General features: G+C 49.8%; 9 protein-coding genes across 9 annotated transcripts; 2 read left to right on the forward strand and 7 right to left on the reverse strand.

Moving 5' to 3' along the window:
- Positions 1 to 1627: 1627 nt before the first annotated feature.
- N7468_008846 (GTPase domain-containing protein) lies at positions 1628 to 2935 on the forward strand (the record flags this gene model as incomplete). Its single annotated transcript, XM_058478142.1, has 3 exons — positions 1628 to 1809; positions 1860 to 1972; positions 2034 to 2935. 3 exons carry the CDS (start codon positions 1628 to 1630, stop codon positions 2933 to 2935), a joined length of 1197 nt encoding a protein of 398 aa, XP_058326472.1.
- Positions 2936 to 3660: 725 nt separating this feature from the next.
- On the reverse strand, positions 3661 to 4440 carry N7468_008847 (uncharacterized protein; the record flags this gene model as incomplete). The annotated part of the gene is made up of 2 exons (XM_058478143.1): positions 3661 to 4119; positions 4288 to 4440. 2 exons carry the CDS (start codon positions 4438 to 4440, stop codon positions 3661 to 3663), a joined length of 612 nt encoding a protein of 203 aa, XP_058326473.1.
- A 5414-nt stretch (positions 4441 to 9854) lies between these two features.
- On the reverse strand, positions 9855 to 10349 carry N7468_008848 (uncharacterized protein; the record flags this gene model as incomplete). Its single annotated transcript, XM_058478144.1, has 1 exon — positions 9855 to 10349. The coding sequence occupies one exon, from the start codon at positions 10347 to 10349 to the stop codon at positions 9855 to 9857; it is 495 nt and encodes a 164-aa protein (XP_058326474.1).
- Positions 10350 to 11334: 985 nt separating this feature from the next.
- N7468_008849 (uncharacterized protein) lies at positions 11335 to 13591 on the reverse strand (the record flags this gene model as incomplete). Its single annotated transcript, XM_058478145.1, has 10 exons — positions 11335 to 11685; positions 11740 to 11825; positions 11881 to 12015; positions 12081 to 12235; positions 12288 to 12343; positions 12423 to 12818; positions 12876 to 12959; positions 13016 to 13282; positions 13347 to 13399; positions 13450 to 13591. The coding sequence occupies 10 exons, from the start codon at positions 13589 to 13591 to the stop codon at positions 11335 to 11337; spliced, it is 1725 nt and encodes a 574-aa protein (XP_058326475.1).
- A 2768-nt stretch (positions 13592 to 16359) lies between these two features.
- Positions 16360 to 17433, reverse strand: N7468_008850 (uncharacterized protein; the record flags this gene model as incomplete). The annotated part of the gene is made up of 1 exon (XM_058478146.1): positions 16360 to 17433. The coding sequence occupies one exon, from the start codon at positions 17431 to 17433 to the stop codon at positions 16360 to 16362; it is 1074 nt and encodes a 357-aa protein (XP_058326476.1).
- An 890-nt stretch (positions 17434 to 18323) lies between these two features.
- On the reverse strand, positions 18324 to 20249 carry phoD (phosphate:H+ symporter; the record flags this gene model as incomplete). Its single annotated transcript, XM_058478147.1, has 3 exons — positions 18324 to 19063; positions 19128 to 19621; positions 19678 to 20249. 3 exons carry the CDS (start codon positions 20247 to 20249, stop codon positions 18324 to 18326), a joined length of 1806 nt encoding a protein of 601 aa, XP_058326477.1.
- A 232-nt stretch (positions 20250 to 20481) lies between these two features.
- Positions 20482 to 20727, forward strand: N7468_008852 (uncharacterized protein; the record flags this gene model as incomplete). The annotated part of the gene is made up of 1 exon (XM_058478148.1): positions 20482 to 20727. The coding sequence occupies one exon, from the start codon at positions 20482 to 20484 to the stop codon at positions 20725 to 20727; it is 246 nt and encodes an 81-aa protein (XP_058326478.1).
- An 836-nt stretch (positions 20728 to 21563) lies between these two features.
- On the reverse strand, positions 21564 to 23028 carry N7468_008853 (SNG1 family protein; the record flags this gene model as incomplete). The annotated part of the gene is made up of 4 exons (XM_058478149.1): positions 21564 to 21712; positions 21763 to 22291; positions 22369 to 22850; positions 22908 to 23028. The coding sequence occupies 4 exons, from the start codon at positions 23026 to 23028 to the stop codon at positions 21564 to 21566; spliced, it is 1281 nt and encodes a 426-aa protein (XP_058326479.1).
- Positions 23029 to 23890: 862 nt separating this feature from the next.
- N7468_008854 (uncharacterized protein) lies at positions 23891 to 24286 on the reverse strand (the record flags this gene model as incomplete). The annotated part of the gene is made up of 1 exon (XM_058478150.1): positions 23891 to 24286. The coding sequence occupies one exon, from the start codon at positions 24284 to 24286 to the stop codon at positions 23891 to 23893; it is 396 nt and encodes a 131-aa protein (XP_058326480.1).
- Between the last annotated feature and the right edge of the window lie 1498 nt (positions 24287 to 25784).

The raw sequence follows: 25784 nt of genomic DNA on the forward strand, positions 1-25784 counted from the left end.
TTCTTAGTTGCGCCGAGAAGATCCGTCATGCTTGGGGAAGTCTTCCATAATGCACTTATGCAAAGCACGATTCTGTGCGAATCCGCCGCTTTCTTCTACTTGGATATTCCAACGGCATGCTAGTCGAGTACGCGCCCCTGGGAATAAATCCTGAGGATGAATCCAGAGACAACAAGCTCAGTAGATCTACAACAGATTCTATCTGGTCTGTGAAAGGCATGCCGTGAGCTCATTTCTCTGATATTTGGCCCAGCCGAGCTCGATTTGTCCATACTGGAAACAAGTTATCCGCCCCCGGAATGGGTCTTAGTTGAAATTCGAGCGTGAAGTCATGATCTCCGCATATTACATACCAAGGATATCTTCGTCAGAACCAAGACAAATGATAAGTTCCCTTGCATAAAATGAGGCGGTTGTTGCTGCGTAGAGTCTCCAGTTATCGTCCTTATCAGCGTCTGCAAGGTCACTTGCCTTATAATGACTCCGACAGTAATCATGTTCATCGCGACAGTAGCTTCCATTTCAAGAGCGTTGGTGTTTTGCATACCCAGCAGCTGGTCATGGAAATTAGCTAATTTCGCGCGTGAGTTTTCTGATAGAATCCTTCATAAGGAGCGCGAGAAGGATCGGAATATACCCTTCGATGATCTAGGGCCATAGACGAACATACTGTAACGAAGAACTCAAATTCGGTGAAACAAGCTATCGCAATGTTTCAAAATTCTACGCAGCCAATATGGTATTTGCATGTCTGCCCTGGCGCTTATTCAGTTGTTTCATGCGCCTTATCGAGTATCAGGATCGCTGCAGCGCGTTCAATATCAAGTGGCGCCAGCCGTAATGTAGTAAAGTCTTTCCGGCTGAGACGGGTCAACATTATGAGAATATATGATTGTAGACTCTTGGAAGTTACGGAGAGCTAGCAAAAGAATCAGGCGTTTCTCCAAGAGTGACAGGAGAGATCAAGCCAAATGAAATCAGGTGAAAGGAGAAGGATTGGTCTAGTCACAAGAGCTATGTTGACCGAACGGGAATAAGAAGGGGTTCATTGAAACACCGTGACGTGACAAGGCAGATTTGATGAGCCTTCAGCAAGCCTATCAATATCTAAATATTCCAAGGATCTGGGAATACTTTGTAGGCTGACTAGCCAGCGAGCGGATTCATTTTCCTTCAGTTAGCGCCGCATGCATACCCCTGTCAGCTCAGCCTCACCCCAGCCAGAACACGTACGTGGATTACTATAATTGGCCATTTCCAGGTGAGTATAGATAAGGGTTTCAGCTTGAACCGAATTTATTCGTCCTGATCTATCCTATGCCTTGGGGCTAAAAAGTAACCCCAATTTAGCGCATCCTAACTATATCATCAACAGAAGCGGTAAACGATTGGATAGGCACATTCAGAGGCTCAGCCTAGATTGAGCTGAACCTCTTGTCCATACATTCACAAGTAACTACAACCGGTGGTTGCCTTCGTTTCAGCGCCTAGAACTCCTTGGATTTCCAACGGAGGACCCTTCCAACAGTATAAATTACCGCCCTTATTTCGCACCACTTGAGAAATTACGAAACCCAAAACTTCCTTCATCCTTTCCTGTGACACCTAAGCCTTAGAGACCTCCAACATGGAATCGGAAGCATTGAGGAAAGAAGAGAAGAATGAGGATCCCCGGAGGGCTTTTTCTCCTGTCAAGGACGAAAAACCTTTGGAGACTGGAAAACGGGAAGAGATCGAATCTCTTTTGAAATTGATTAAATTGACCGGCAGGAGTGCGGCATTGCCACTGGTGAACTTCATCAAACAACAGTGAGGACTGGGACCCAAATAGTGTGAGACCTGTTAATAATATTATGTAGCTTGAGTGGCACCAGTCTGATATTCGTCGTCGGTGAAACGGGTTCTGGGAAAACAACCCTGTTGAGCGAGATCACCAAGCAAGATCTGAAAGTCGGAAGTGGGACAAGATCAGGTACAGTCTGATTACCTGGAAACCGGAGAAATTGGGGCATTTTACTTAGTTTTTTCAACAGGAACAATTGGCCACCAGGTTGTTCCCGCTATTGTCCATGGCAAGCAATACATATTCGTGGATACCCCTGGTTATGGAGCGGCCGACCTAGACGACAAGGTGGTATATGATGACATCATGGGCTGTGTATATGCCCTTGGGCCTTGGGTCAATACCGTGGGCGTGTTGTTTGTACACGACATGTGCAAAATCAGACTGACAGCAGGCGAAATGAAGACAATTCAGTGGCTTCAATGCTTCTGCGGCCCACGATTTTTCCACAACATCACCATCGTTCTGACTCAGTGGGACAGAATTCACCAAGATGAGCTGGAAGAAGCCTACCAAATTGGAGAGGAATTCAAGAGAGACGCATTCCATTCGATCTTGCATCCCTCCCATGGCGTCATTGGCGGACGGGTTTACAATCATGGCTTGATAACCGGATCTAGCTCTGCTGATTTGAAAGCTCTCTCGCGGAAGAAATTTCTGGATGATCGCAGAGTAATGGCGGCCAATTTTGTACGTGATTATTACGGTCATGTCCAGAACGTTCCCAAGCTCCAAGTGAAGACCGAACTAGACTTGGGGTGGTCTTTGTACGAGATCCAGGCTGCTAAATGCCTATTCACTCCATCTCCAAGTTCAATCACCGTTGTCGTGCTCCGCGAAAAAGCCATGGTGTTGGATGTTGACGCTGCCTTTGATCGAAAGGATGACAAAAAAGAAGACCTCAGCCCCTCAGAAGGTGACAGCGAGAGTCCTCCAAATGTCTGGAAATGGTGGGAGGTAGCAAAGGAAGCCGCCTGGCTTTTCTTCAGGTCCAAAGTCCACCTGCGACCGTTCGTCGATCTGGCCTCTTATACGGCGGAACAATGGAGTAAGGTCAGCCAATGGTGGTCTGGAGAGAGCCCGCCTCAATGATTTTACAAGAAAAGCATCGAGACGTTTATCACACACTCCATCTAATGAAGAGGGGCAACACAGTGTCTAAGATCAGCCGATGTCGCTATTCAATGTTGACTTTGTCAAAACCAGCTCAGTGATTCGTGCACTTTCTGGGCTATATAACTTTGGAGATGTGTATCATAAGCGGAATCCTGCCTACTGTTTGAGTCCCTTTTTTCAGGCGAGGATGCTTTTGGCGTTTTACTGGAGCTTGTTGCGGTCTGTAGCAATATTTGGAGAGCACTAGGCTGTTTAGAGATCATAGGCGTTAATAAAGCAACTCTTTTTTCTTTCCTACAACTTTATAAATATGTTCAGAAGGTAGCAAGAGAATTTGTACCAGGTTTTATCATTGTAGCTATTGGGGCCTTGCGACAATAAGCTCCCGAACCCAGTCTGCTCCTAACGAAGTTGATGTGGATGTCTTAGCGACAGCCTTCAGACTCTTTTGGCCCTTTTTCTCCTGTTTGGCTCTCAGGGTCACTCTTCCATTAGCCACAGAACCTAGCAAGGTTCTGTGTCACTTCCTTCCGTTCTTCTCTCAACCAGTGAGACACCAGTGATGTAAAGCTTTTCTGAAGCGGTCCAAGATCCAACAATGACACACAGACATTTTGTATAGGGTATAGATTGCACCCAAAGAATATTTATTTTGAAACTTAGATTTGAATATAGCACCAGCAGCTATTATAGGAGCACAATCACACCAGAAAGAACCAGAAAGCCCCGATCGCAGCAAGCAAGCATGATATGCCAGCGACAGCTACTTGCTGTGCAGCGCTCTCCTTATCGTCCACGCAATAGGATGGGGGATCCAAACTATTGCAAAGGCTGGTATGCAAAGAGGCTTCCATGCTTGCGGCAATGGTCTTGTCAATATTGACTCGGCAAGGATCCGAAGTGGGAGTTGGGCCGGATGAAGCCACGACCGCGCAGGTATTATTTGTGTAACTACCCCAAGTCCACGATACCTCCAAGGGGACTTGCATGAGTTTATCCGTCACATTGATTGTTATGCCGTATTCTGTAGGGCACGTTTCCTTGGCCGTCCCAGCAACAAGATCCACTTTAGGGGCCGAGCTTTGAAGAGTGAACGAGGTAGACCGAGTAGAATAGTTGCTTATCATATACGCGGTCTCAGGATCGCTCTCGAAGCCGTGCTCGTCGCAACTGTGCTATTCTATGGCCCACGCCACATGCCACCGTCCTCGTCCTTCAGAATCCTCAAGTAATAATATAGGTAGAATGGGTCTTCCTCGGTCCAGTTGAACCCTGGGAGATCGTAAAAATCGTCATATGAGTTTGTTCTCATCGTCCAAATCCGACACCACATAAGTAAGTTCCGGCGTCAGATATCGAGCGCGCTCGGGATTCTGAATAGCAAAAATGATAGGGAACAGTTCTGCGGGAGCATATGTTTCGTTGCGGGGGAAAATGAGATCCACTTCTAGTATGTTGGAAGCATTGATTATGGTCCCCATGAACAATGCAAGCAGGCCGCTTACGTGACAGAAATGCATGCTGAAGGCGAAATAGGGCTTCCAAGACCGGCGTTGGGAGTTTGAGGAAGATAACTCTGAGACTGTGTCGACGAGCAGCTTGCAGCCTGTGGGGATCGCTATCAATTTGGTAAATGAGTCAAGGGAGAAATAAGATGCAAAAGAAAAGGGGCTATGCGTCACATGAAGCGTGCAAAGTCCTAGCTGCGGGATTGGTTGACACGCCCAAGTCTAGCCTGCATCAGCTTGCGCCATGGCGCTTCAAGTGTAATCTTGGGGCACCCAGCTCGAGGTTCCAGCTCAGCGGACCCAAAATTTTCTGACTAATATTGGGACCCAAAATTCTTTTAGGTATGGTCGGCCTCTTCATATGACTTATACATGTTTTATGTTTCATGTTGTTACCGCTTACTAGATTCTGCCGCCACTTACTGCCTGAGACAGGAGAGGACTATCCGGACTACGATCGAAGCAGCTGGGAAATAAGCAATATAAAAGGGACAGAGTCGGAAGAGTACTGCGACCACCATCTCGGCAGCGCGGTCAACTACCGAGCCCTCGGGCTTCACACCTTATAGGTATCTACTAGTAAAACCCCGAGCGTCAAAAAATAAAGCTGTTGCAGCAGGTCGGCACAAGGGATGTACGTATCAAATAAGGACTAAGCAATTGCAAGCGGAATTGAATCGATTTCTTATTATCCAAGACATTTAAACAGACAGCCCACTTCTCCCCGTCGTTTTCTGGTATCCGCCAGGCAGGCATTGATAAGCCTCCTGGCCATCTTCGCATACCATCCCATTCCGACACCAACCGCAGTGATTCTGACACTGTGGTTGGGCTCCAACCACTCCCCTTGTCGTGATCGTAGTGAGAAAATATCTCACCGAACGTGGCCGGGCGCCCTGGGCAACCAGAACCCCCGCCGGGCTGGTACCCCCGTCGTGGTTCTCCAGACTACCCGATGTCCCCAGAGAGACACGCCCCCAACAGAGTTGAGTAGATACGCCCGCCAATGGATCTATAAACGCGCTTTGAGCCGCGATATTTCCCATCATTTTGATCAGACGCACCCTCACCAATGAGGAGACACGGGGATTGACCACGGAGCGGAACCGCGCTTCTAGCTGCGAGACTGCCCACTCGGCACGGTAGACGCACATCCAGCATTGTCTGGATGAACGTGTTACCATATTCCCTCACCCCTCTTGGATACTGAGCCCAAGTTCAGTCCTCCAAGGGAAGGAGATTGAAGCCCTCACATATAACCCGGACATAATTATACACCCCTGATCGTCCTGCTTTCCCCCTAGCTGATGAATACCTGACTGAATAGAAAGCCGTTTGTGGCATGATGGCTGGAACTGCAAGGCATTTTTGTCTTCTGCTCTTCCTATCCCGGGCCGGTGGATGTCTGGAGAGTTCAGCCGATCCGATATTCATGATAATCGATCCAGTGCATCATGCTTCGACAGGCTAAGATTTTGACCGCTGATATATACCTCTTCATCCGTAAGAGGATACCCTCATGACAATTTCGGTGTGATATCTCGTTGGAAAGACTGATAAATTTGAATGGAACCCAGCTTTGGCAAACACCACCCGCACAGAACAATTGTTCAGAGATACTGTGTAGACAAAGGCTTCATGCATCTGTCGACTCGTACAAGTTGTCGACTCGTACAAGTGTTCCAAAGACCATGTGTACCCTTGAGTAATTTTGAACTCCGCAGTTGATAGTTTTGTATGAAGAATCCTGTGATGGGCGAATGTAGGGCGGAGGGGCATGGCGGGGCCCTTTGTGCTTTGTCTTTGTCATGCTTCGGCACTATATAGCGATGCAGATGTCGATTTGCTTTGTTCTTGGTATGTGAGAAGAGCCGGCCTTGTGAGCTACCACGGACTCATGGAAACGTATTAATTTTGACTCATGAGCCTATTCAATGACGGCATGTGATGTTTGATGGGTAGCTGGCGATGCCGAACATGTAAAGCACGATATGGGAGGTTGGTAGTTGGATGGATGTAGCAGGATCCCTTGTCTTCTTGCATTGGTGCTACCAGATGGTCAATCTGGAAATTTTGGATGTCGGTATGTGATTCCAGTGTGTGCATAATTGCGTGTCTGGAAGATAACATGCAAACCGTGGACGGTGAAATGGCCGCAGAAGGACTCAGAGCTGAACCAGAATGGTGTGGAGTGGGTAGTCAATTGTTCAAAGAGGCCTTGAGAATTCAAGTTCCATTGTCTTCAATGAGAAGGATCATGTGTGGCACGACGTGTGTTGCTGGAAAACGCCGATTGAAAAGATATATCTTGCCGGAAATCGCCGATAAACAAGACATGTGTTGCTGGAAAATCGCCATAGAGAAGACATGTGGCCGGAAAATCCCGATAAACAGGAGTCATCTAGCACAGCAATTGCGAGAGGCTGTCTGGTTCAGTTATTCGACCTGCTCGACATCGATGGATATAGATGGAGACAAACCTGAAAGCCTCGCCACTGCTAGGCTACTTCACGTCAAGGATCATGTCTTGATCATGACGATAAAATTTCCTCAAGCTACTTCAATTCTCCGCGGTGAGTAAATGAATGGACAAGACAGGCTCAAGGCCTTGGTGGTAACAGGCAAGGTCGACATGGTTCATCTTGAGAGCAGGTTCGATCAATTCGATTACCCCGCCTTGGTGCTAATGCATCAAAACCAAGTAGAAGATAGTGTTGAAGAGGAATTAGTTGTAGTACTGGACAGCCTTTGTCGAGGTCAAAGAAGGCATGATGGTGCTTGGGGTCTTGTTCATCATCACAGATGTGTAAATGGTTGTTCTTTTGTGCCAGCAGGATAACGACAATAAGGACTGATCATGACCTTGATCTAGGTGAAGGCGATTATCAAGGACAAAGAGTGAATGAGGAAGGTAACAAGACTTTTGAGAACGATGTATGCACGAAAGGGCAAGATCGTACGAATTTGGAAAACGAAGAGGGAAAAAAAAGAGGAAGAAGTGGGGGGGTGGGGGGGGTTTAAATAGTTGAGGAGGGCCACAGCAGTGGTGCCTAGATTTGTTTGCACCTCGACTAGCGTAAAATTTAGCGAGATCTTTAGCGGCAAACTTCGTTTGCCATGAATCTATTTGTTCGTTTCGTTCCCCGGATCAACCCCGGATCAACTCCAGATCACCAATAGTAAGTCAGGATCAGAACGCCTTCCTAATCACGTGGATTTAATCTTCTAGATCCATCAATGTTTGAACGAGATCAGTTTGCTACTTCCAAATCAAGCAGATCAACTTTATAAATCACCAAAAATAGATCCAAGTTTAGCTCGCTCCATTACCATCAATGTGCATAGGTCCCTGATTATAGTATCCCTCCTTCCCGAATAATTGAAGTTATACAGACTGCATAATTACAGATTTGTACTTATTGTAGATGCTAGAGGAACATATTCCTACACAGAGCTATAGTTTTCTTGTGCTGGGTATTAACCTTGATGGGTATCTCCGATCCTTTGTATAGTTCTTTGATCAAGGAACTGAGGAGATCAGCCATTATCGTGAAAATCTCAGCGATGCTATTTCCTTCGCATAAAGCTTGCCTTTTAGTTACAGTCTTGTATATTTAAGGGCCTTAGTACTGCCGTCGTTCAATACTTGCGGGAGGGTACTCTGTTCAGGTAGGAGATGGCTGGATGAAGCTGTTTAGTTAAATAATAGACAAAGTGGGGGACGAGGGTTAGCGGGTTGTTACATGTTGACTTTTACCGCTGGAATATGGAAGATTAAATCCTATACCTGAGTGGACATATTTTCGTTGCTATCTTGAGTCCCAACGCTTCGTTTCGGGAGTTGCCTATAGTCTCTAAGTTATTGCCACGGGAGTCGTGAATGCATTCATGTCAGATCCTGTTTCCTTAAAATGAATATCGGACTGCTTAGAGATACGAAATACCTGATAAGCCCCACAATCGAGACATCCGTCACCAACCGGCGAAGATATAAATAAGCTATTGGTATTCCACTTTGCGCATCATGTAGTGTTTACATGAGATCGCTGTGCTCCACAATAACCAAGGGTAACAATGTGAATAATAGATCCTTTTAAGCACACAATTTGCTTAGGCTACCATATCGTTAAACAGAGCTTGTAGGTACAACGTGGGGATACACAAGTCAGCTCTTTACGATTATTACAACATGCTTTCTGGGGTACTATGAGTCTTATAAAATTTTGGGTTAGCTGATATCGAGTAGTCGCTCCAGTACCTCCAGTCTCCATATACACTGTAGGTCGATATTGACACGAGCACTTTGAATCAGGCACTTTGAATCAGGCTGTACGGCCAGGGAGCAGGGGTCACGCAGACGAGTGCATGTTCTATGAGCTAGAAGATTTCGGTACCCCTTTATATACTCAAAACGTTCCTTCACATCGTATCTGGACTCTACTAGTAGATACACTTTTAAACCGGTCAAGTTCAGTGTCAACATTTCGCAGTAGCCTTTCCCATGTGGGATACCTTCTATTTCAACCCAGGCTATTGTCATGGCCTTCGACTTAGTATGATCAACGATAAGGGTTTTTCTTAATCTGAGAGCTTATTGGTTATGATCAGCCGTTTTGCATTCCTGTTCATTGAATCCTTACTTCCACTCCTCCCGTAGCGGCGGTCCGAGCTAAAGAACAATCCTTTGTGTGCATGCCCAACCGGGTTAGTGCTGGTACAGTGCTTCCAAGGTCGAATGCAAGAGTTCAACTGTCTATTCCAAATTCAAAAACCATACACGGTGTACTAACAAATGAAACCAAGTCTTTGATTTTCGATTGGTGACCTGGGTAGTACCGCGTCCACATGCTGGAAAACGCACAGAAACATGTTTTCCTGTCGCACAAAACCAAATGAACAACGCACTAGGGGAAAATCGGATATCATATTAGCCCATTATGGCAAGGCATGCTGATTCCTCGCGTCGGAGAAATGGCGTAGCAATCCAGGAATGCACGCAGTGGTGTGGTTGCCACTTAGGGACAATCCGGGGAATCCTCCGGGTCTGATTCGCGGTCGGATAGGCCCCGGATCTACAGCCCGCAATGCAGATCGAAAATCAGTATTTCCGGCGGATGACTCTAGGTTGAGCTTCCGTACATTTCGAGATGATAAATAGACTATGCATGGCAACCAGGGAAATTGCTATTACAAAACAAGCCGCGGTGTACTCGAATTAAAATATGTATCGCTAAGGGTACTTGTACAGTCATAGAATCAAAAGCCTCATTAAGGGTCATGGAAAGAAGAGCACCAACGGCAAATAGTCGAACCCGGTTCACCTCGCCATCTTGTCCACCTCAATTCCTCTTCTCGAGGATTGGTCCCGAGTCGAGCGGATAACACGCTTAGGCGAGGACTCCCATCAGAGCAGAGCAGAAGACCATGGCAACCACACCGAGGCCGGTCTTCGTGATTGGCTGGGTGCCAATGGCTGCGTTCTTGGTGGAGGTGCTGGTCGCTCCCGAGGTCTTGGTGCCGGTGGCCGTGCCAGTAGAGGTGGAGTCGGCAGTGGTGGAGGGAGCCACGGTAGCAGTGGCGCTGCCGTTAGTGGGCTGGCAGAAGACATCGACGGGACGAGCACCGGAGTTGATCAGGCAGTGTGTGAGATCACCGACATTCTGGTTCTGGGCCAGACAGTAGATGTTGCAGCCGTCGTTGTACGTGGTGGGAGCATCACCCTTGCAGCAGTGGTCGAAGATGTCGGTGATGTTTCCGGAGACGACGGCAGCACAGGCAGCGTCGGAGAATCCCTTAGGGTACTCGTATGAGGGTGGGCACGTAGAGGTGGTAGAGCTGGCGGCAGTGCCGGTAGTGGTGGCCATGCTGGTGGTGGTAGACATTGTGAAGCTTAGAATGGTGCAAAACAGAAATTGAGAGATCTGTGAGTGTGAGGAGTTGGAGAATTGAGCAGAGGGCAAGAAAGAAGCTGCCTTGGGGAATCAGGAGAGTAATAAAAGAACGCCCAAGTCCACATGTAAAACAAGGATCGGGGCACTGCAAGCTACGATTGGGTGGGGGCCTGATGGAAATGTGGGGATTCGGAACCCAACCACTCAAAACTGGCTTTGTGCAGCGGTTCCGCCCCACAGTGACTATACATAGATTCGCCGAATTTTCGCTTTACCTTGGGCCTTGGCATTCTCCTCGCTCTGGGGTAGCCTTCGTGAGACTCTCGACTGGTACCTACCCAGGAGTCCGATTACTCAGAGCTGGACTTATTTATCCCTTGTATGAGGCGTCTAATGCAAATTATGCGTGCCAGGCCAATCATCGTATATGCACCCGCACATCCGGGGTGACAGGTCAATACTGGGACGGATCTGCGCGGGCTCTACTAGAAGCTTCCACTTCCAGGAATTGTGGATTCCCTTCAGTTCCAAGGTCGGAACCCGACTTTGAAGCTTTTCCCGGAGTTTGTAGCTCTTTTTCGGAAGCCCCAACCTCTTCCTAGTAGACATGTGAAACCGCCGCTGTTGCATGATATCCGTCACGAGGTTGGAGTTCCGTCAGTCCCAGGTCGAAGCAAGGCAAGCTTTCACGCCAATTACAGTGCCAAAATCCACTAAAGTTCGGAAGCCTACTAGTAGATACAGGAAAGCTTTGATGACCAGAGCCAAGAATGTGAACTAGATTGCATTAGTCTGCAACTAATGAGAGTCCCAATTACATCCAAGCAAGTCCGACAGGGTTGCAGCATAAGATCACACAAGAATTAAGCAAAGGGGTATATTCATTGATTCGACCTTGCGGGGAACCCGGAAACCGACCCACAATAACCGTCGAAAGGTCCTTACAAACACACTAATGCGACTGGAGAGCACCTGATTACTGCTCAGCAGTGGTCTCCGTGTGAGGTTCGGCCGTGGCCTCGATGACCTTTTCATCGTGTCTCGAATCAATAATACCCTTTTCAGATTCCGGCGCCTCAACACCAACAAGGGCCAGGAGACCGATCTCACGATCGATACGGGCCCTGCGCTCGGCATCAGCTGCGGCCATACCGGTGTCACCGAACAGCTCGTCCATTTCCTCCAAAGTTCGGCCCTTGGTCTCCGGGACGAAGAAAAAGACGTATACGATGCCAACCGTTGTGATGCAGCCGAAGAAAAGGAAAGTCCCAAGGGTGCTTGCCGCGACGAAGGGACTCGTGCTAGTTCCGACGGCGAAGTTGTTGAGCTAAGGCATGGTCAGTGAGGGTTGCGAGTTATATATATAGAGCGCGCTAATTACCCAGTTGCTACTGCCACCAAGAGACACACCCTTCGCACGCATGCTGAGTGGGAAGACCTCACTAACGACGATCCAAGCCACGGGGCCTATAATAGCGGTTAACAAGAGTATGATGGCGGGTGCAGATGATAGTCAACATACCCCAGGAGTAAGCGAAGTTAATCACGAAAATCCACACAAAGACAATCGCTGTCCATCCAGCTGCTCGGTGCTCCTCGAAGCTGTTTTGGTAGGCACCAATGATCCCCGCGACGATGAAATGGCAAATTGCCATACCTGAGTGGGGAAAGTTAAACAGTGCTCGGAAGTGGATTGTAACATCACCAAAGATCAATGCGTACCAGCAGCGCCTGCGATGAGGATCTTCTTTCGCCCAATCTGGTCAACCCAGAGCACCGCAGGGATGGTGAACAGGAATTCAACGATACCGACCACTCCTGTTGCAAGCAGGGTAATCGTATTCCCAGGGAGCTTCATATCCTCAAAGATAAATGGTCTTTTGAAGTTAGATTCGTAGCGCAAGTACTTTATCTACGGGCGGGACTCACGCGTAGTAGTTGATAGCATTGATACCATTCCATTGTTGGAATGTCATGATTAGGCACTGTGTGGTCAGCCACCGAGTTCCAAATATCCAGATGGGATTGAGGCTTCCGCGTATGGAAGCATATACCGCAACTTACAGCGACAGTAGTTCGCTTAAAGAGCGATTTGTTCGTGACAAGCGACATATAATCATACAGACCCATCTTGAATCGAGACGACAATGACCCGTCCTGCAAATGTGGGTACTTCTCACGGGCAGTTTCGGACTCGAAGAGGTACAGACTCTTAATCTCAAGGAACTCAATTCTCACGAGGATATCGTCCGTGCTGGCGCCACGCAGACGAGCCAAGGTCTGCAGGCATTCTTCCTCGCGGCCAGTGTTCATGAGATGGCGGGGCGACTGGGGCATGAACAACATCATGCCGGCCGCCAAGATAATAGCAGGCAGTATTTGAATGCAGACCGGGATGAGCCATGCGGCGTCTGACTGCCCGGCACCCGTACCGCCGATATAGTTTGTACCGTAGCCAATCTTGAGCGACATTAGATTCTTGGGGTGTATGGAATACAACAAGTTGTGAGCACTCACCCAGAAAGACACCATGATCCCAAAGGTAATTGCGAGTTGCTGGACTGCGACCAGCGATCCTCGAATTTCTGGCGGCGCAAGTTCCTGCAATTGATCGTCAGGCCCGCTCCCGGTTAGTGATATTTGGCTCCTCGACATACCGCATTATATAAAGGCACGATCATCGAAAGACTACCGACTCCCATTCCGGTAACGAACCGGCCGGCAAATACATAGTCCTTGTTTACCGTGCAAGCCTGAACAATCACGCCAACACAGAACACCACCACGGCCACAAGCACCGTCACGCGGCGACCCAATCGATCCGCTAAGTATCCATTGAGGAGTGTTCCAACCCATGCACCGAGCTCGAGAATCGACGTGAGCATGCCTTGCTGGATGCCGGTTTTCGCCGCATATTGCTGCGTCTATAGATAAGTGTAAGTAGGCGCGGTACGGAACCAACAGGCATGGTTGAGGGTGGACACTTACGGCATCTTTGAACGAATGCATAGTCAACACCTGGGCAAACATTCCTTGGTTGTCTATTCTGCGTTAGCCTTGCACTTTTTCCTCGACATCCTCGACAACTTACATCCATAGACAAGACCTCCAAGCGACGCAAACAGGCCAATCAACGAAGTCTTCTTGTTGCTGAGCATACCGAAGATCCCACTCTTGCCCGCGAGCTGAGCCCGCTTCGCCGAAACGGCGGTCTCTGTCATGACGGGAGCCATGACACAAGGACTATCAGATCAAAGCCTGGAAGAGCAAATACTCAACTGACGTGACGCCAAACTGTTTTTCACTGAGCCCAGTCGAAGCGATTTCGACACTGTGTCAGGAGGAAATGAAGCCAAGAAACCAACTGCGAACCTAGGGATCAGCGCTCCTTTTAAATGACATGCCACAAGCTTGCCTGGGCCCAATTCCCGATTCCCGGGGTAAATGGTCCGACCTTCAACCGGCTGGGGAAGTTGGCCGGAACGGGGTGAGTACGTGGGGAATTTAGCCGGCTCGCCCAGCTCCCTCGAAGCGATGAGGAACTACGCGTAATAGTACGAGATCGGGGTGATTGGTGACCGCAGAATCGCGACAGGGGATCCACTCTGGAGGTTTCCCCCTGGGGCCCCGCAGCCGCTGCAACTCACATTGAAATGCCTTCCATTCCACGTGGAGCACTAATACGAGGGTTCGACAAAAAAGCCACATGATGCTGATATTACCTCCATACAGGCTAAACTGAATATATGCTTTGCGAAATCCAACAGCCTCTCCCTCAGGTGGCATGGTTCTTGGCTCCGGGCCAATCCCCCATACCCCGGGCCGGGTAAAACCAGACCCATTTAGCCTGATTTCCTCCCCCCAGCTCGGCCTTCAGCCCAGCCTGGCCTAGCGTAACGCTTGGCTCGCCATCTAAACCTGAAATGCACGCCACCATGCCTCTCTGGCCGTTCCGGTACGTGCTGCTCTCGAATCGGCACCGCGGCCGGGGCCGCGCCATTGCCAATTTCGAGTTCACAGCCGTTGGGATTTGGGGCAGCTACGTCGTGCGCAGTACTTCTGCTCCCATCGTCTGATATGGGCTCGGGCCAAAATACCTATGAAAGACAATCCGACACACCCAAGGTCATCAACCCAGAAAGAAGAACCAAAGTCATGCATTCGTAGGAAGGCGAAATGGCATTAACAAGTTAGGCATGGTGCAAACCCCCCTGTCATTCTAGAAGATCTCATCTCGCTCTCTGATGACGGCTATCCGGATACTGGCGGGCAGGGTCTTTCAATGTGTATATTGAATGATTCAAAGTATTTCCCACCGCTTCTATACGAGGCTAGTTCCAGCTTGAGGCAACCGATTTGCTCCCGCGGCGACACTGACTCCTACAAAGACTGAAGCGTACAGCGCCTTTGGGACCAGCTGGCCTATGTGTCCCATAAGCACATCAGGATCCCCGAGTCGGATTCTCCAAGATGCCCGACTGTGAAAGTCGCACCTCCACATCTATTCTTTGCACGTTCCCTGATTCAAAAAAAAAAAGGGCGGAATTACCTCTACACGGTCTTGCAAAGTACGTCAGGTCACTAAATGAAACCTCCGATAAAGGCCGCTTCTTATAGAAAGCTAGCACATACGACCATAGGGTGTGGAGAACAGGGCTTCCCGTCCGCTCAGCCGTACTTAAGCCACACGCCGGTCAGTTAGTACTATGGTGGGTGACCACATGGGAATCCTGACTGTTGTATGTTTTTGCTCACCTTTTTTCGAGGCCCCTTCCGTCAGGGATTCAAATTTTTTCTGTGTGGTACAGTGTGGTGGTTGCCGAGTCAGCAAGATACGGCCACGCATAGCGCCGCAGAGTCGGTAACCAATGATATACTACACAGCCTGGTCACTGTCTACATCCGACGACAGTACTTATGGATGCTTCTTTCGTAGGCTGTGGAGCATCCCTTTTCCAATCGGTTCCTATCACCTTCCCTATGCATGAGCTAGATAGTGGAGCCCAGAAAGCAGTTCGATGGTTTTCGGTGTGAGCCTGTAGCGTTAAGTTTGAAATAATTGACTTCAAGTCGAAGTTCGTATACCCATAAGACTTATATAGAAAGTACGCTAGGGTCATAGGCTAGGGTCAGTACTAGTAGGAGATACAGAAGATACATATGTGCCTCACGTGCCTCAAATTTTGTGTGACCGAGTCTCATATGGGCTGTTCGTTCGAATCATCTGCTGCGATGGAGTTATGTATCTTCACTGCTCGCAAATGGTAACTGAATGGTCCCTCGACTCAGACACGTACCAGAGATACATAAGCAATTAGATATTGGGGCTTCCAGTCCGTTGGATCTGCGCTAGCAAGTGGAAACGGCAAGTCCCATGAGCACCATTAAATAGCACCATCGACATCTGCTGAAGGCTGATTACGAGGCACTAGCCATAGCAGTCAACCAGGGAGCTAATCTCGGATATACTGGAACCCGTCCGCCTACATATATATATCCCTTCTCCCTTCTTCCCTTTCTCTTCTCTTTCTTCCTCCTTTCCTCACCCCGCCCCCCGCAGCTGTACAGCAGACCCAGGCTCAACAATGCACAGAGTTGTCCCTGTGGTCTGAGGGGATAGAATTTTTGGAGCCGCATTCATGGATCTGCGAGTAAAGCATCGAGACAAAGATAATTTTTGGGACCCACCATCACCTCACATATTGAGGCTCATTTTTTTCATCAAATCTTGGGTCAGTGACTCAGGCTTGGAGAAGAATATGAAGTGTTGATTGCGGGTCTTTCTTTACTGCTTTCAAGGTGAAGCAACCGGTGATTTTACCGTTCCATGTTGATTCAGCTCGCTGCCAGTCAACATTCCCACACGTGTTTACTTGGAACTACTAGTGGTCAAAAGGAGCGGACAAAACCAGCTCAATTGGAGAACACATATGAGACTCAGCTAACTAGAAGATCCACTAACCACCCACTAACCGATGGAATAAATTGATTCGTCAAACCCTCAACTCCTCAACCCAAACCCAACAACCTGTCTCCCCACCTCAGCCAGCTTCCTCTTGGCTCGCTCATCATCAGTCTCCATCCCCTTTTCGAAAGGCCACGGCACCAGTCTCAGCGAGTGCGCATGATCCTCCGCGAAGACAGGTTGCTTCCATCCACGCCCATAGGAGAATCGAACCACGTATTCCAAAATATCCAATCCGAGGTTATTACCCCGATACTTCTGCTTCACGGTCCAAGCTCGGATAATCGCAACAGGTTCATTCAGTGGGCGTGGGCTGATAGAGGCGCGTGAAGAACTGGGTTTCTCACGAATTGGATTCTTCGTGCAACAGGCCCTTTCGGTGCCAGACGCGCGGTTAGGACTTTTGCACGCAAGCGTCATGACAAGGACTGCGATAACCTCGCCCTTCCAGTAGGAAATGAACGTGATAGTACGAGTATGAGCTTGTCGAACGGACTTATCTATCTGAATATTCGGCGCAGAATCTTTTTCCGGAGTCGTTTTGCGATGTCGCGGCTGCGTAAAGCTGTCATAATTCTCTGTGGGACGCAGGGAGGTCTCAGGATCTTCCTGGACCTCGTCCATATCGCCGTACAGCCATTGTAAAGTCCCCACCATCTCTGCCTGATCCAAGTATCCTTTCGTACAGTACCTTGTGGCCGAGAACGCGACCATGAGCAAGGCAGCGCAGAGAGGGATGATAGACGCCGTATCTAAGCGGCCGCTTTTGGCCTGAGATAGGAGTATGCATAGGACCGCAAACGCAGCACCCAAGAAGATCGGGCTGTGCAGGAGAGCGCGGTTGGCAGCCTGGTGCTGTTGCGCGACTGAATCCGCGATTAAGCGGAGCGCTGCGAAGATCTCCATCTCTGTTTTGGCGACGCAGGTGTAGGGGACTTGTTCTGCCGATGCGGGAGAGGGTGAGGGGGCGTCTGAGCGAGTGACGTGGGTTGCGTCGGTGTCTTGATAAGGAGGGGATGCCTCTGGGATGAAGCCTTCTTCGCCGTGATATTCGTCGGCCGGCATGGCGTCCTTTTCAGTCTTACTTGGGGATATGGAGCAGGACTTCATGCTCTGAGCTATTGGTGCTGAGTTGGGCGCGTTTGTAGCCATGACAAAGGGGGTTACGTGGCAGGGGAAAGCTCAGGAGATCAAGGCGGTAAATCTCCAGCGAGGCAGAGGCTAATTAAATGAGAATTGCGTTGGTCGCTGAAACGAGGGTGTTGACCGAAGTTGCAACGAAGATCAGCAAGATGTAATAGATCGACACTTCAATGCGTATTGCGACGGACGGAACATGCGGCTTAGTGGTGCAGAGAAGGGGTGCAGAGAAGGTGAAAAACATGTGAGACAAACAGATGAATAAATGTCGAAATGGACAGGCGAATCCATGGTCCAGTAACGTTTATCTTTCTTTATGGAATCGGAGGCCGTAAGGCTGGTAACCTCACCGTCAGGCGTTTATAGTTTACTTTCAGGGAGCGTTCAGCTGTATATACTATCATTATCGTCGGAATAGTCTCTATAAAGAATGTGTACCATATCCGAAGCTTCAGCTAGCAGGATACGAGAGGTCGTACTGCTTCTCAATAGACCTGAGCCTTGGCGGGGAAGGTGGGCGTCCGGGACGCCCATTTGCCAGGCATTGCACACCAACTGTATTTTACTGCGTTGTCAAGAATCTCTTGTCTGTCATACAACATGGTTCTAACGGGGTTCAAAGGAATAGCGCTCCAAGGTTGAGTCCATACTTGCATCATTAGTAGAAGGACATGGGGAGACGCAAATGACCAAATTAGACTAGCGAATTACTGAGAGCTACTAATACCATAGCATATCCAGATCCCTCAGGCTTCTCCCAGTTGATAGTTTCCATCCCACAAAATAGTTGTCGCCCCGAAATATCCCAATCTCATCCCGCACCATATTAATATTCCATGAAACCCGAGTTCGCACGTAGTTTAGTTTGCGTTACCTGCACGGGCAGTCCCTCCCGAGATAACAGGACTGTTATAAGTGCTTGTAGACTGTTCTGCAGTGATAGCGACCCGCTTCTCGCCGCGCGGCGATTGGCTGGGATGCCTGATGGAAGAGACGGAGGAGAAATTCTCCCCATTTAATTCCTCGAGGGTCTTGTTTTTAGTCTCGGGAATCAGCAACGTAGTCAGGATCCCGCAGAACATGAAGCCCGCGAAGATCTGCATAACATGATTCAACCAGGGGGAGTCTGTGGCGCCCTTTGGTGCATGGTGGTTGACCAGAGGTCCGAAGACACATTGCGCAATGATGGCACCGATCTTTCCAGCCGCAGCACTGATGCCATGGCTTGTGGAGCGGTATCGGGTCGGGAAGCACTCGCCAGGAACGATGAAGGTGGTTGCGTTCGGTCCGAAGTTGAAGAAGAACTGGGCGATGACATAGAGAGCTAGAAGACCGTTATGGGAGTGCTTGAGTGCGTGGAAGGCACTGCCGATCGTCATGAAAATTATGAACAACACGATGAACCCGACCATCTGGATTGGCTTGCGACCTATCTTGTCGACAGTTGCAACGGTCATCCAGTATCCCGGGATTGCACCTGCACAGATCAAGATCAAGTTGCCCACGGCGTTGCGGTAGAAGACCTCGTACACGTTCTTTCCGCCTGTCCAGCCGATAGCACCCAGGATAATTGAGTTGTTCAAGCCGAGACCGTAGAAAGCTAGAAAAAATCAGTGTCAGCCTCATTAACGATATATGGTAGAACAAAACAATCGACAACTCACCAACATCAAGAAAGAACCAGGATCCTGCAGTACCGAGGAGGACCTTGCCATTATCCCAGACCTTGTAGTAGTTGATGAAGTCTCTCCAGCTAGCCTTCGGGACACGCGAATGTTCATTTATCTGCACCTGGACACGAGTAAGAGCATCTGAATGGCCCTCGCGCCGCCCATGCATATAAGCCTCAATATCTTGGCCAGCCTGCATGTAATCATGGGCCACGTCGAACGTGTAACGAGGCGTCTCAGGGATAGCCAGACGGTAGTAAAGTGCAGCACAGGCCGGAACAGCGCCGAGGCCGATCACCGTGCGCCACATCTTATCCGAAGCCAGCTGACAGGCGCCCGAGCAGTGCGCAACGTCCTTGGCCGTCTCGAGCGATTCCTTGAAGCCAGCTGTGACGATCAAGGCGATGACAGCCGCGGCGAACTGCCCAATACCCTGCATGGCGAACACAGCGCCCATCATAGCACCACGCCAATTCTTGCTCGCAAATCTAAGACATTTTAGCCTCTTTGTTCGATATCTAGATTCTGGAGTTGTGGTACTTACTCAGAGGTAATGATCGAAGAAAGCGGATAATCACCACCGATGCCAACGCCCATAATCACGCGCCAGAAGACCAAGACACCGACGATGGAAACAGAAGGTCCCGCTGACGACAAGGCCTGAGCAAGTGTAGCAACGATAATTATCAAAAGCTCAACGCCGTACATACGCTTACGGCCGACGAGATCCGCGAGCCAACCAAAGAACAGCTGACCGAGGACAGTGCCACCGGAAGTAGCGACCTTGAGAGCAGTGTCGGAGTGGGAAGGGAGTTTGCCGGGGTTAGATCCCGCGTTCTGCCAGTAGGCCGCCCCAATCATATCGACACAGAGATTGATGGCGAAGATATCATAAGAATCTGTGAAGAAGCCCACGCCTGCGACGATGACAGCGCGAACATGACTGAAGCTGAATTTCGCGTTATCAATTTTCTCGAGTGCTGCGGCGCGCTCTTGCGCCAACTGATTGCGAAAAGCTTCCTCCTCTCGCACAGTTGATTCCTCGTTGATGATAGGGTTGGCATTGGCATCAGGTGTCGCCATACCTACGCGTGGGTGAAGGGTATCCATCTCCATAGCTCTGGATGAAGAAAATATGATGATCGAATCGTTCAGGAGGATCAAAGAGAGGAGGATTTGAATGGAAACTGGAAATAATATCAAGAAGACGAGGAGTCCAACCACTCATTACATCTATGGAGACTGACTGCTTGGGGGTACATCCATTCCCATAGTAATTAGTATGGAGTAGGAGGTACCACAGCCCCAATGCTCAGTTCAGGCACCGGAGCGCTTTTAGTCCAGGAACATGACACCTCGATGTAGAACCAGCCAATGGGAATCGCAGGATCGAGCACATGTTCGAGGCTCGTTTGGCCATCCTGGCCAGGTGCGCGGACACGCCACCCTGAATGGCCCAGTCGCTCCTTCCCCAGATCTGCGCATCCGCGGGGCTAAGCAGATCATGTTTCAATTCCACCTGATTCTCTTTGGCAATTCCTCTCGTGACTACCCCAACGGTATCTCAGATAAGGTACTCTGGGTAGGACGGTAACTGAGCCCGGAAGAAGCCAGCCTTAGCACCCGGAGGTTCGCAAGACATATGTCATACCACCATCACCACGACGTCGAGTCCTAGAGCCCGTGCCACCGTGGCATTGTGGCGAGACAAGAAGGTATATATACCTGGTCAGCGACCATCCAGTTTAGAAGAATTGGGGGGGAGAGTATTCAACATAAGACGTCAAAATCACAATCGAACCCAAAAAAAAAAAAAGATTTATGCAAACGCCAAAAGCAGTGAGATGCTAGTGTCCAAAAGGCAACACAGACAACAGCATCTCATAAGACAAGCTCATCTGACGAGTAAACGAAGTCTTGAGACTGCACGGTTCTAGGCGTGGGTTCTGGTCTCTTGAGAAGGGTTCGTTCCTGCTAACCTTGTCACAGGGCCCCCAAGCAAGAAACTCCGATGATGAGTCTGTGTGCAAGAGATGGATCATTTGTATGGCATCCTGATGGCAAAGGAGTTGTCTCGGTCACTGGAGTGTGGTTGAATGTGTATGTTTCCTCTAAAAGCGAGCGGCCTCTTCCAAGATCGAATTGGTACTTATATTCTGCAGTTATTCAAGACGACTATAAGGAATGATCGTCCATTCGTTTAATTACATCGACATCAATGCGAGCCATTCGTTCATTAGTGCACTATCATGTAGGCAGTAGGAATTAACATATACGCACGAACTCTAGATGATCTCTATGTAAAATACCAAGTCACCGTAAGCCCATAAGAGAGGAATTTCAAGGGCGAATGGTAATCCGAAATAACTTTTAGATCCGAGACACCACTTTCGAGACACGGATCTTGCGCTCTAGGATGACCGAGACAGGTTACAAGCCTCGCTTCATTTTCCAGCGCATGATGAAAGTGGCGACGGGGTAAAAGGCCAACGAGACAGCGATCCAAGCAAACAGGACACCAAAGTCGAGGCCAATTCGAGAATGGGTTCCGAATAAAATCGTGCGCAGCGCCTCAACAACTACAGACAAATTAGTAACCGGAACGTCCACGCGTGACAAGCGAACTTACTCCTATGCAACGGCCACGCATAGCCCCAGCGATAGAAACCCGGGGCCAAGTCCAGTGGATAAAATCCCGTAGCGACATTCGAGATCACCCAGAAGATCAAGAACAGCGAACTCCACGGCATACCCAGGATCATAGCCATGTTCTCGCACGGAAACCCCAACGCCGTCATACCGACCCAATTGAGCATCCAGAAAACGACGAACGAGCCACGGTGGTAGGCATTGGCATTCTCGGCGGGAATGACGTCCGGGGCAGGCGGATTGGAAAACGGGATCTCGAAGGCCAGTGAGACCAGCGAGTAGAAGAACGACAGAAAGAAATATGCCGTGATGTTCGACACGATCCGCCAGATAAGCCAGTGGGGAACATTGAGTGGAGGGTGGCCATCTGCCTTCATAAACTGGGAATGGATGGGCATTAAGAAGGGGAAAGTGAAGAACGCAATAATGATCAGGTAGATCAGGCCAATTGTCACCGCGGGCGCGGCGACGGCCGGGTAGAAGGGGACGCAGGTCATAGGTGGTGAAAGCTATCCCCGGATTGATGGCCTGCGGTGGGGCGCGGGACAAGTCTGCGGAGCTGTTCGCGACAAGCTCACGGGCCCACTGTGGGCCGAAGGTAGCTTGGATTTGGGTCTGGAGGATATTCAGGTCGGGCAGGATGTAGGGAGTAGTAGGTGTTCTGGTCTCGGGCTGAGATAACAATGGTCTGCGCAGCGCCCGTAGGGTCATAGGTAGTATTCCGGGTCGAGATGGCATCGCGCAGGAGGACCGTCGCGTTTGGGTTCACGATGATGGCGGCATAGGCGTGCTCGTCGTACACGGCCTGGCGGACGGCGATAGGATCATAGTCGAACTCGGAGGCAGCCTTGATGTGGTAGCCCAAGTGCAGGCCGTTGGAATCGGTGTATTTCTGCGCGACATCTGTGATGATCGGACCAACAAAGGGGTCACTGGTCTTGTAAGGGTCAACTTTCCCGTCAAAGTCCACGACCCACACGTTCAGGGTCTCCAATTTTTCTTCGGTGGTGAACTGAGATCCCCAAAACAGCGACAGAACGCAGAGGACGAAAAGACAGAGAATGAGCACTAGAGGGTGTCAGTGGCGATGGGCCCTTTCATCGGTCGCGCGATATGAGTCCATACCTGTCCGCGCCCACTCCAGGTACACGCGCTTTCGAAGCTCTCCCAGCGCGGGATCAAAGAAGGAGACAGGGCCTTTCTCAGCCGGCCCATCCTCCGACACGGCGCCTTTCTCAGCCTGCATGATGGTGAAGCTGGGAGGGTGACACAGCCAGAAGCTTGTCTTCTTACCTCGAGGTTGAGGCCGACCGTTTCCGGCTTCGGCGATCCGGTTCTGATGGTCGATCTCCGACTCTAACTCCGCGAATCGCGCGTTAGATTCCGAAGCTCCAACTTTCGAAGGTCATTTCCTCAAGCAGAATATTGATTGGAAAGATGTGCTGATCAACAGGGTGCCGGCTTCCAGCGGTAACGGGGTTTGCCAAGTGTGAATGTGATTCGTTAGATCCCCTCGCACGGGGAAGTAGTTTCCCTCACCGGTGATGTAATAGTTCGACGAACATGAAAAGCATTCAAGGGGAGGGGTTCCTGAGCTCCACCCGAGATTGAACCTCTTTCATTGGCGCGGTGGTTGTTGTTTGAAAGACAAAACTTTAGGTTCGTTGGACCACGTATTTGTCGCCTTCAAGGGTCCAGAGTCCAGAGTTTAGCGCCCGCATGGCGTGCTAGAAAGATGCTTGTACTTGTATGGCGCCGACTTGTAGCTTGCAGGGATTCTGATACTCCAACATTCGAAGCAGTCGTAAGCAGGCGTCGTAGTTAGCGCCATGATCCCCGCCACTGCGACCGTAGCCCCCGCATATGGGCGCATCGACAGCCGAGCCCTATACTAGTGCAAAACGTGTACATTGCCGACTGCTTCGTATCACAAACCGTTTCATTCAAGTCTAGAGGTATCATGTCAAAAATCTATCTGATGCAATGCGCCGTCCAAGAGCCCAGTACTCCAACCATCCCGAACCGAAAAAATGTCCAATACCTATATACCTAGCACCGAGACCTGCCCGGAAAACTATTTCCCCGTATTCTCAATTTCGTAGGATTCATCACTTCAACTCGGTTGCGTCGCGGCAGGTCACTTGGTAGGACCCGAAGCGCTGCTCTGATCTCGGGATGCGACAGGTATCTGCGGACTCGTTCACAGAAATGGGGCCAGCCACACCAGACGCAAAGTTCTCGTCGCACATAGTGTTGTCGTAAAATTCGATGGTACAGCCCGCGGACAGTGTGTTCAATCGATACGCAGCAGCCTCATTGTTCAGATCAGCTCGGCATCCAGTGCTACCGGAGCCAGCGTAGAGATCGCCAGTCTCGCTGCATGCGGCGGTAGAGAACAGGTCAAAGGACCATTGGGGTTCGCGTTTGAAGAGAGGGAAAGCCGTTGAGGTGCTGGCCAGGAGGACAGTCGCTGCCACCACCGCGCGGAGAGTGAACGAGGGCATGTTGAGGGGGTTATCTGGTCGCAGTTAGTATTTCCACCCGGTGATTAGCGATAGGATAAGCCACGTACAGTATCTGTATAGCCTTGTAGTCGCGATCGTAATAGATAGTAGCACCAGGGCTCGTTCTCTGTAGAGCAAAAGTCTCGGGCGAACTAATCCTACATTTCAAAATCGGGGCCTCTGGCTCTACTAATAACAGATTGAGGGTGGATCTGACAGGGGCTCCAGTTTCTGATGGATGAAGTAGGGAAAAAAAAATTAAAAATGAAAAAAGAAAAAGAAAAAAGAAAATAGCCGATTAAGAGATAGATCGACACTGTCCCGCAACTGCAACCCACGCCACTAAGAAGGTTGATTCGAGGAGGACCCGTTTCAGCCCACCGACGATCGCAGCCAGCGGCCTCGCCCGGTGCTCAGGGCATGACGATAGGGCGGACGATAGCCCACGCGTGTTTAACCAGCCACAACAGAAATAACAACAGTGGCGAACATCGCCATTCTTACCCCGCGGAGAGAGATATTTCCGGAGGCTGGCCTTGAAAGCTGGTTTTGATCTGATGCCTGAAGGCTGGGGGACTGAATTACCCTGCACACCATCAACGGACGACGCCGATGGCCAACAGGCCTCCGTTGTTGCCCTCCCCTGCTTGACGATCGCTCTCGACTTGTTCGCGGGCGCGGTGGAGCCCGCCGCCCACTGACGTAGAGGAGTACGTACCCTCGAGACCCTCGCCATTACTAGTTTTGGAAGGGCTTTCGGCCGATCATCCCCAAAGTGCTGGTTTCTCTGGTGCCATTCAGCTGTCCAGCCATCGGCCAGCCTCATGATTTATGAGAACTCACAGAGTCCATGCGAAGTCTTGAGCTGCACGGCATACGCGGTATAGACACGATAGTGCGACTTTCTGGCCTTATGACTGGGCGTTGCATTCCATATCCCGGCGTCACAGGCACTCTATCGGAGAGCGGGGGTGTTGCTTCCTGGCTTGTGAATAGAAAAGGAACGATAATCAAAAACTCTCCTCCGAACAATCTCCATCCCTCGTGGCCGTTAGATCTCTGGCACCGAGATATCATTTCCATGGTTCATCGTATCTCCTCCCCAACAGAGACGATATGCGACCGACGAAGTGGTCTCGGCCCTTAACCGATAGGAGGAAAACTTTGAGCCAAATTTTTGCACGCCAATCGCTCAATAACATTTCTTAAGTTCTTTACCATCTGCTCGTCGAGCGCGCTGAAAGTTTGGGTTGGAACGGCGTTCCAGCACCGATCCTGAGCCCCCACCTACTCTTTTCAGGAAAGAGTCAAGATCGACAATTCACCCAACTGACTGTAACCCTTTCCGAAGCAGCTCTTAAGATCCGCGGATCCTCCTATCTATGCTTTCCTTATTTTTTAGACCCTGATGTGGCTTCTACTCTAGTGCACGTGTCGAGTCGATAAGTGATACCGTTCCATGAGCTATGAGAGTGGACGAGAACCCGGGATGGTTTCA

The sequence above is a fragment of the Penicillium chermesinum genome, assembly GCF_028974085.1.
Source record: "Penicillium chermesinum strain IBT 19713 chromosome Unknown utg000007l:1.0-2695246.0:1.0-2697696.0, whole genome shotgun sequence".
Classification (NCBI taxonomy): domain Eukaryota; kingdom Fungi; phylum Ascomycota; class Eurotiomycetes; order Eurotiales; family Aspergillaceae; genus Penicillium; species Penicillium chermesinum.